General features: G+C 41.0%; 1 protein-coding gene across 1 annotated transcript; it reads right to left on the bottom strand.

The window, feature by feature from the left end:
* Nucleotides 1-2,684: 2,684 nt before the first annotated feature.
* On the bottom strand, nucleotides 2,685-6,530 carry LOC127625447 (neuronal PAS domain-containing protein 4B-like). Its single transcript, XM_052100745.1, has 8 exons — nucleotides 6,356-6,530; nucleotides 5,802-5,947; nucleotides 5,392-5,494; nucleotides 4,965-5,256; nucleotides 4,753-4,862; nucleotides 4,514-4,649; nucleotides 2,840-4,407; nucleotides 2,685-2,736 (listed from the first exon to the last, which is right to left on the bottom strand). The coding sequence occupies exons 1-8, from the start codon at nucleotides 6,528-6,530 to the stop codon at nucleotides 2,711-2,713; spliced, it is 2,556 nt and encodes an 851-aa protein (XP_051956705.1). The 3' UTR covers nucleotides 2,685-2,710.
* Between the last annotated feature and the right edge of the window lie 4,152 nt (nucleotides 6,531-10,682).

Genomic DNA, 10,682 nt, shown 5'->3' with positions numbered 1-10,682 from the left:
CAGAAGTTCCTAAAAGGACATAAAGGCATCATAAAAGTAATCCATCCGTCTCCAGTGGTTAAATTCATACCTTCTTAAGTGATGTGATAAGTGTGGGTGAGAAAAAGATCAATATTTAAGAAATGTTTTACTGTAAATCTACACCTTCACTTTCACTTCCACATTCTGTTGTGGAAGTGACTTTCACATTCGGCCACATACAGGTTGGGGCTGGTCAAAGGTGAAGATTGATAGTATGAAAAAGGACTTTAATATTGATTTCTTTCTCAATCACACATTTCATATCATTTCTGAGGCCATGGATTTAACCACTGGAGTCATATGGATTATTTTTACATTGCCTTTATGCCTTTGTGTCTTTTTTGGAACTTTTTGGACCATCTGAGTTGTCGCCACCATTCTCTCGCCGCCTCACCCCTTGCAATACTCTATTGCTGGTAAATATGGTTAATATTACAACTATTATTTTAAAATTGGCTATTTTAATGTGCTATTGTAGTGTTTATTTGTTTTAAGTTTTGGTGTATGTGTGGGTCAGGCATGTAACATCTGTTGTGCTGTGGTGGGCAGCGGCACCCAGTTGGCGCTCAACTAAACACAGTTCACAATTATGTATAATGTGAAAAATCCCTTTAATTTGAAATCCATTTTTTAAGTTACCTCCTTTTTGGAGATTATTTTATTTTATTTTTATAAAGTTATTTATAGGACACGCTGACACAATGACCACCAACATGGGTGTGTGGTATTATGGAATACTGATTCTTGAATCTTTTATTCTTTATATAAGTTTTGTTTATCAACATAGCTTAGTGTTTGCATACTCTACATGCACTAAATAATGGAGAATTAGCAGATAGGTCCAACGGAAATATTTGAAGCATTCTTTGTAATTCTCATTGATGAACACTGAACGTCAGCATTGAGCAGTCTCTTGAGACAGGCTTAAAAAAAGTGTCATGACATTTCAAATTGATACTATTTGTAAAGCTAGTGTATGTGATGACTTGCAAAATTTTTACTCATGTAATTAAATTGTTAAGAAAATTCGTTGCTTGATGTTATATCATGGCATTAACACTTAAGCACAGACATTTTTTTGTCCATCTTTGAATTATCCAGATGATGCAGATTTTTTTTTCCATCATTCTTTGTACAGTGTCTTTATATTTGCATTTTCATTATGATTTAAGTGGGCATGAGCTGTTTGTGTGGACGTATCTGGAGGATGTTGTAGAGCAAAGGAGCAATGGAGCAAAGAAGGGAGAGATGAGTTAAAGAGGTATGGGTGAGTCATAAGGAGAGAGGGTACTAATGAATGGGAGGTATGAATGAGAAAGCGGGAGTATGAAAGGTAATTCAACGGACTGATTGGAGGAAAGCAGGATGAATAAGCACCTAAAGTCCTTCGAAGTATTACCCTATTCCCTCTTCTTCTTTCTCTTTTCAGTTCAGTCTATTTTTATTGCCCTTCATCACTGAAAATATATCATTCTCACAAGGACAGGAAGAGAATATTGAGAGTGGGACCGAATTTCATTCAAAGAGTGCAGTGGGGGGACCAGTGTTATTTTTGGACATGAGGCCGTAAGATGGCCAGTGGTTCTGTGTGGGAGAGTCAGCACAGCACCTGGACATCCGACTCAATGAAATGATGCATAACCAGATAATTGCAGAGTGTTTTGGGGGCCTTGGAGGTGGAGATTGCGTAAGGAAGAACTCTCCCTCAGCAACAAGAGAAAAAATGGAAGCAGAGATAGAGAGAGCACTGGGCAGACAGGAAAGGCCATATAGGGTATTAACATGCACAGTGAGCTTCCAGGTATAATAGGAAAGTGTGGGCTGACTATTCGGTGTACAGTATGCATTCAGCGAACATATGCGTTAGTATGTGTGTGTGTGAGTGAGTAGGAGGCTGATTGTCTCCACTGTGCATCTGTGTCAAGAGTGTACATCAGGAAAAATAGATAGCACCTCATCATTTGCGTCAGCAGTCCTAGGAAACCATGGAGACACACTAAAAAGGCAGTGAATGAAAGGGAGGGAGGGCAGAGTACAATAGAGGGGGCAGCAACAATGAACAGACACTGATGCACCTCACTTTGATGCATTTAATTGACTCATATACAGTACATATTTGGAAAACAAGAGAGCATGAAATTCAAAGATATTCTTTGTAGAAACAAAAAAATACATGATATATTTACTAGGTATCCTACGTAACAAAACTTCTGGATCTCCATCTCGTGTTTTCTTAACGTATAAAACATAAAGGAATACAATTTATTATGGACTGTAAGCATTTCATACACTGACACCAACACTTTTGTGGACAAAGCTTAATGAATATCAAACAGAGAGTAGGAATCAATCCTCTACTTAACCGTAGAACTCTACAATGGCTTAAGAAATACATTTGTGATTCATTAGTACTCAACATATTCTTTCTGTAAAACACAGTCTTCACTATAAGTGAATACAAAGTGGCACTTTGTAAAATTGCCTTATCAACTATACTTTAAGTATTTTCAGACAGTCCAATATGAATAGGATGCATGTTCATGTGACTTTGTGATATTGAATTATAAACATAAATAAATTATTCTCTCTTTATACAGTTTGGTTTTACTCCATTACATTATTTCAGGAAAAATATTTATGTAAAAGATGACAATATGCCATACTTGATCAATTAAGTCACAGACTTATGTTAAAACATGTGGTCACTGGTTCCATCTGTAAGAAAAAGAGACACAGAAAGAGCCAATTTTAGACATGAAATCTCAGAAATATTGAAACTTTATACTAATAAAATCTGAAATTCTTTTTAATTTTATACCTTGGTAGATCTGTTGTCCACCTTGATGAGGGAGTTGATACAACTCAGCATGTTGCCTCATGGCAGGAGTCATTGGGGCTGCTGCCCCAAACACAGGTTCCATGGTGACCAGCTCCTCTAGGAAGGACTGGGCACAAGGCAGAGCAGGGGTGAGGGCAGGAAGGCCTGGAGCTGTGAAGGACCCTTGGGAGGCTGAGACAGTGGAGGGCATCATTGGAGGCATCACCTCCATGTCCATCTCACTCTCTGTGAAAGCCTTTCTCTTGTCTGTTTGCTCTGCTTCCTTCAGCCCACCCCCTGCCATGCATTTACAGTGCGTCGACTGGACGCTACAGAGGTGGTTTACACCAATCAGAGTGACCTTCTCCTGTGTGTGGACAGGAGAGCAGCTGCTTATAGGGGTGGAAGGGGAACACCGACTGTAGGAGAGTGAGAATGAAGATGAGTAAGGCGAGGGAGGTATGGGGGAGGTGGGGGAATGATTTGGATGAGGGATGCCATCTAATGCCTTCTCCTCAAACATAGAGACATCATTGTGATCCAAGGAGGAGTTTGGTCCCTCAAAAGATGCAGTGGAATTGTGTGTGGATTCATGATTAAAGGGAGTTGATTTGCCTTGTGGGTGTTCGTGACAGAAACCTTCGGCTAAAGTGCTTATATACTGAGCCAGAAGAGAGATCTCCATTCTCTCTCTCTCAATGTATTCCTCCTGAGGGAAGAAACTCAAACAGGGTTGTTTAATGGGTGAGGCCTCTGGTGTTAAAAGGCCTTCCGGGGGACGATAGAATGGGAAATGAGGGACGTCTACATATAGAGGTCCCCTGATCTCTGGCAATGCCATAATAATACATTCATCACTCCCTGGGCTATCGGGAATAGGAGGAAATGTCTCGTAAAGACGTTTGCGGCAATGTTGAACTGGCACTGTTGACCCAACACGAGCAGACATGGTCACTGGGTAATTTGCTGAGGTCATAGACTGCCTAATTTTACCTGCATCACCAATACCTACTTTGCTAGGGTCTGATTTAAAGGACTCATCACCAAACAGAAAACTGCCCCCTGCTAGTCTAGGGGTGTATGGGGGTGTACAGATAAACTCCTCTGAGCTCTGGCGCTTAGGAAGTTTGAATGGAGGAAGGGGTGGAGAGGCGGCATGGGTTTGGGGAATTGAAGAAACAGATGGGATATTGTTCATGTTGGTCAGATGTTCAGGGGAAATTGTCAGGGCTGATCTATCTGGATGCTTTCTAGATTCTGCAAGCCACATCTGGTGACTGCCATGTGGTTGCGGGTGGCTCTCTTCATCCTGAGAAAAGCCCTGAAGAGGGTTAGGTCCAAGTACCATGCTGGGGCCAGAGGCACTAGGAAGCTCCTCAGAGGAACTTCTACCAGACGTGGTGAAGCTGAAGTCGAAGGACTGGGATGACAGGCCACTGCTGCTTGGTGTAAAGACCTGATCAGGGCTGGACAGAGGGTCAGAGGACTGGCATGCCTCCTGGTACAGGAGAGCCAGCTGGTTCTGCTCTGAGTACAACTGCTGACGCACTGACCAAGCTTCAGACTCACTAAGGGATAGGCAGAGAGAAGGACAGACTGTTAGGATTTTTCAAAGTACAACAGCAAAATTGCTTTACAGTATATTAAAAGCTAAAATGATGGGAGTCTTTGTACCTTATGACATAGTTGTGGCAGTTGATGGGATATTCTCCGGTCTTCAGCTGAACAATGATATAAAGCCAGACCCATGAGTTGTCAGCCGCCTCTACTTGGACCACCATCTCCACCTGCCTCGCACCTCCCTCATGCACTGAGAATGGACACAATGACCAATTAATACACCACATAATACACACTTAACATGAATCTGAATCTCTAAATCTGTCTCAGCTAAATCTACAGTATGCACTCACATAAGGCGCAGTGCTGTGCAGATGCATGGGAGAGATCACGAGGATGAATCAGACTATACCACGAGCGGGAGCGCAGAATCTCTATGCCATAACCAAGGTATATGCTTACACTGCTTGAGAAAGAAAAGACAAGGTGATTATTCCCTTGCTCTTAATATGTATTCAACACAAAACTGGCAGGGAGATAAAAGGCACATTTACTGGACTCATACCTGTCCTGGGCAGCATGGATTCTCATGTCTCTGCTGTGCTGTGACTGGAAACAGGCCAGGAGGAACGGTTGCTCAGCAGGTGGGGTGGGAAGAGGGTTACTGGCTGAAGAAAGGTGAGGGACAAGGGAATCCAGGGGAGAGCAAAAACACACCCACACTGGGTTGGAGGTCCAGTAGGAGGAAGCATGGAAGGGAGGTGGCAGGCAGCGCGCTTGTACCAGCATAAGTTTGTTCTTTGTTCCCTGCCTCCTCACAAACTTTGAGGTGCTGAATCGGCAGCGAAAGAGGCGATCTGGAGAGATGATAATCAAATTAAAAAATAATGATAACCAAACAAGTTGATCTTTTTATAATGTATATACATAGAAACAATTAGTTTGAAAGGGTATGCTTAAAAATAAGGTGGCAAAGCAGCAGAGTAAATTACCTGTGTCAGGTGTGGTGATTGGCACAAGGTTGCCCCTCACGATGAAATGGTCGGATGGGTCAGTAATGTCATACACGCTATCACCCTGAGCAACCAGATCAACCTGAATGAACAGCAAATAATTATGATCAAAATAAACCATTCCATTTTTTACTGGAATGAAAACAAGGCTGTGAGGGCATGTACCGTATTCGTCAATATTTCGTCAGCTGAACGATGAGCACCGCTTCAAACAACAACACAACCTATTCAGGAGACTTTTAATCTATCCCTCACAGCCCCGTTTTCTTTCCCGACAAAAAATGGCTAAACTGCTCGCGAGAATTTTGCCTGCTATAAACTACTGACAAAGTTACACTTGCAACTAAAAAATGTGTTTATATTTAAAATTGTATACTTTTGATTCTCACCATGGTATGTCCAAGGTGCTCTTCGACGTTGTCCGAAAGATACAGTAGTTTTCCTTCACTCGACAGCACGAGGAGAAAGCCCGGTAACGTGTGCACGAGCTCCGAGAGTTCTGGCAAAGACAGGGCGCTCCCGCTTCCATCTTGACCTAATGATAAAGATAAAATGATCACCTCAAGATGATTAATTTCATTTCAACGTATTTATATAGAGCTTTTTTTTTTAAATACATTTTGTACCATAGCAGGTTTACAGGAAATAGAAGAAGAAAAAATGATGGAGAAAAAAAAAATAGAACAAAGGCTCAAATTTAAACGTAATATCTGAGGCCTATGAAAAAAAGGTTAGCTACAATGTACATTTTGATCTTAATCTCCAGCAGCAGTGAGTGGGTAATAGGCTATAGCTCAACATCAGCGCCACAGACAGAAGTCAGGCTACTTTTCAGAACTCTGGACAGAGGCAAAGTTTCAGATTCAGGCTATCATATTGTCCTAACATATTTAAGTTAATTAAGTTAAGTAATAAAAGTTCTTTAAAAGAAAGTTTACCCTACCTTGAGAGAAAAAGACGGACTTTCTTGTGTAAATGCAGGCAAGGGACATAATGTGAAGATACGAGATACGAGCTTTGTCGGCATCGGAGATGGGGAGAAGATCTTTCAAGTTGCGAATTTCTGCGTTGATCTGATCTCTCCGAGCTTTCGATGCTCCTTTGGTGGACCGGTACATTTTCTTGTGTGTGGCTCCAAGAGCCGTTGGAAAGGACAATGCTACTTCTTATGACAGTTTTGAAAATCTATGAAACAAGTAGAACTATGAATAGAGAGAATCATTTTCGTTCGTCCATATAGGCTATCCTATATCGTCTCTTAAGTTTTACTCTTGATGTTCTATTGATTAATTATTTGGCCAACTCTCTCTCTCTCTCTCTCTCTCTTGCTTTCGTATGAAGATTCTAATAGAACATTTTGCATGCAGACCCCTTTATATAGAGAGTGAGACTGAACAAATGATGGGAGGGGGCGTGCATACATGGATGTGAGTCCAAGCATCTCCGTATACTGCTGCTGTCGTTCTATGATGATGACGTAGGATAAATAAGGGATCCCTTTCAACGCTCAGAGCCAAATTTGGACAAAATTAAACTGAGGCAATGGTTCCTATGGGCCGTTCAGTCCGAAAAGTTTCTTGCGCTAAAAGCAAGACGATGCGCAACGAATGGAACAGAACGCGGGCGTCTCGAGACGCGTTTTTCCCTGTTGAAGTTAAACTTGGCACTGCGTCTAAAAACGAGACGCAAAACGTTTGTCTAGCGCATGTTTACCAAATTTTTACAAAGAACATTTATGAGAGCGTGGGCGGACGAAAGAAACACGTTCAGTGTGAACGGCCCCTAACTCTCTATCCTGTTGCGCGCTTAGAGCAGGTGCCTCAGGCTAGGAGATGCTGAAACACAAAATATTGCTGCTTTTGTTATTTTCTTCACCGTTGTTTCTCACACTCCTTCTTATGCTATGTTTTAAACCGCGAGAACTGAAATATGTCAATCACATTTCTATGACAACAACCAAGTGTTAATGTATAGGGCCTATAGACAATTACACCATAGACGCATCTACTTTAGGCTACCAGTAGGGGACAGATAACTCGCGACATTACATCTACACAACCCACGTGCCACCCATGTAATTAAAAAAGAAAAGAAAAAGAAAACAAAGAACAACCAGGATTAAGAAAACAATTGCTTTATCCAACCATTGCATTATCCCCACACGCATCACGACCGTTCAAAATTATTAGCAAATGGCAGAAGATATTCGCCTTTGGTTACCACTGTAGACCATTAAAATGTATTCACTGCGTCAGTTTCAAAGCAGAGTTCAACGGATTAACCATATTACTGTTACGAATGCAGACAGCGAAGGCAGACGAGGAGAGCGGATCTAAGTGCAAGCTTTACTTTATTGAAACACAAAAACACAAAGGAAAACCCTCAATGGGGAAATAAACATAACACAGAAAACACAGAAAACACAGAAAACACAGAAAACACAGAAAACACAGAAAACACAGAAAACACAGGCAGGGAACACACACCGGGCTAACAACATTCAACGAAAGACAAGGACTGAACCAAAAACCTGGATATAAATATACAAGGACAGGATGATTACAAATGATACACAGGTGAGAACAATGAACAAAATGGCAGTGATGATGACAGGTGGATACTGGGAAGTGTAGTTCTTTTAAACTATAGACTAGTGAGACAGTGGAGCTAAACAAGGGACAAAAGTGAAAACTACGGAAAACAAAAGGGACAAAAATGGAAACCAAAGGGGCAACGGTAAAACAAGACAAGGTAACCCTAACAATTACATAGGCCTTGTGTTATATAGGCAATATGGCCTATAAATACAATATACAGTTCTTCATCATTCAGATATATGTGTTGAATAAATGGATTATGATACATTTCAAGTGGAGTTAAAGTGGGGTTGATAGATTATGAGTTTTTAATACGTTGGCTATTTGGCATTTGATCTGTTCTTTTAAGATCTGGAGATAAATTCATGTGAATGTCAATACAACCGAAATTCAGTGATTTTACTTCTTTTCTTTTCTAGTACACATACCTGTACATGTAAGCCACTGAATAATTAGTGAATTATTAGTGAATAATTATTTGAAACACTGAAGTTCAAATCTCATGTTCTTTAGTGCTGTGCAAACTTTATTGTCTGAAGCCATAATGAACTAAAAGTCAAGAGTGGGTATTGTGCAGTGCTATGATGTACAGTATACCACTTGTAAAGGAGAATATATAAAATATGTGATAATGTGCGACCAACACCTTACCTGCTGCGTTCTTTGTGGTTTTGCCAAATCTCTCTATATATTTCCATATGTGCAGAATTTGTCTATACATGTTCAGCTTTGACATCATTACCTACTTCATTACCTTCTAACATGATAAATATACTTCATTTTGTCTTTTGCATTTTGCTGTCATAGGGGATTATTTTCATTATTCAGTCAGAGGTACAAATTTACATGTGAAAACAAAACATGAGCTTATGCTTTGTGTGTATACACAAGTTTAAAACATCATTATTACAGCAATTCTATGTGAGCTAAGTTCTCTCCTACGCATCTCCCTCCTCCCTCTTTCCTACTGTTGATGAAGCCCTTTCAAACTGCAACCTTGTAATTGTGCTCACTTTTTTCTCTTTTCCTTGGTTGTTCAGGCTTTTTTTTAACACCCAGCATGGTACTCATTCATTTCAGTCTGCTTTTAGTTTTCTGAAATATTCTAAATATACTGTTCAAGGACAGATTGTTTCACTGTGACATGTGTACGCTGGACTCCAATTATTTTAAAGAATGTTATTGTATGTTTTATTTACATTAATTGCAAATTTTGTGATGCATCAGATGCATGCATGCCTATACTGTTTGGTTCTGGTATCTATTCCATCCATGATCTCTGGAGGTGATATGTCAGGTTATTAACATTTATGCATTTGGCAGACGCTTTTATCCAAAGCGACTTACAGTGCACTTATTACAGAGACAATCCCCCCGGAGCAACCTGGAATTAAGTGCCTTGCTCAAGGGCCCAACAGTGGGGCAGTGGTGGCTCAGTGGTTGAGGCTCAGGGTTACTGACCAGAAAGTTGGGGGTTCAAGCCCCAGCACCACCAAGATGCCACTGTTGGGCCCTTGAGCAAGGCACTTAACTTAATAAGTGCACTGCTGTGGTTACCCCAGGTTATTTGTCCTTGGGTTAAATGAGTCATTTCCTGTTTGTAATATCTTACGTCTGATGTAGCATTGAGGTGAACATTTCTGCATTAATACCATATTTTCTTGTATTCTTTCAGTACAGACAGTGCAATTATGTCCATTACCACTCAAATAAAATAAACTTTTACCCTTTGAACTCTAATGAATGTATAATAATTTTGAAAATGGGAGGCTGAGTAAGAGGAACAACGACATTGGGGAGAAGACTGAATTTTTTCAGGTGCACATACATTTGTTGTATAGCCACAGCATTTGACGTACAGTAGTGCAGAACATATGGTATCAATATTAATGAAAAGTTTTAATGCTCTGTGGACTTGGCCCTTGGTAGAGAAGACTCTGCAGAGCGGGAGCAGCCACCCTAACCCATGAGCTCCCCCTGGACGTTTTTGTTGATTACGTGGGTGACACATCCATCTGCTGAAATCAGAATGATGGGGGATGGGACTTCTTGGAAAAATGTGTAATATTCATAATCTGTGCACGAATAAGAAAAGTCTGTCCAATATGACCTCTTGTATTTGACCTTTTCAAAGAATTGAAAGCAGCCACTGTTCCAGGAGTGGAGCTAGGGGGTGGCCAGGGATGGCCATCCTTGGACCGAAGCCCGGCCACCTCACTTGCAATTGCCGTTAGGTAATTTTTTTGTCTTGGGCACAATTTAGTCTTTCTACACCAACAATTACCATCCAACACCCCCATCCAACAGTGTGATGTGCCACCACACTGTTCACTTGGGAAGAAGAACATAGCATGTCTATGATTAATTTAAAAAAAAAGTATCCCCTTTTCTCCCAATTTGTTATTATACTTCTTATTAGGTCCTCGTGGTGCCGTGGTTACTCACCTCAATCTGGGTGATGGAGGACAAGTCTCAGTTGCCTCCACTTCTGAGACCGCCAAACCACACATCTTATCACATGGCTCACTATGCATGACATCACTGAGACTCCCAGCATGTGGAGTCTCATGCTACTCTCTGTGATCCATGCACAACTTACCATGTGCCCCTTTGAGAGCAACCCTAGCAACCAGGCAAATTTGGTTGCTTAGGTGACCTGGCTGGAGTCACTCA

Source organism: Xyrauchen texanus, chromosome 31 (genome assembly GCF_025860055.1).
Source record: "Xyrauchen texanus isolate HMW12.3.18 chromosome 31, RBS_HiC_50CHRs, whole genome shotgun sequence".
Lineage (NCBI taxonomy): Eukaryota > Metazoa > Chordata > Actinopteri > Cypriniformes > Catostomidae > Xyrauchen > Xyrauchen texanus.
Note: the sequence above shows the minus strand (reverse complement) of the source record. Positions and strands in the feature narration are given on the sequence as shown.

Excerpts from the sequence above, each read along its gene's own strand:
- LOC127625447 (XM_052100745.1), bottom strand. The coding sequence starts at position 6,530 with ATGTACCGGTCCACCAAAGGAGCATCGAAAGCTCGGAGAGATCAGATC. Across the intron at positions 5,495-5,801 it reads AGCACCTTGGACATACCATG|GTTGATCTGGTTGCTCAGGG; the intron begins GTGAGAATCAAA and ends CTGTTCATTCAG. Across the intron at positions 4,863-4,964 it reads ATCCATGCTGCCCAGGACAG|TGTAAGCATATACCTTGGTT; the intron begins GTATGAGTCCAG and ends TTTCTCAAGCAG.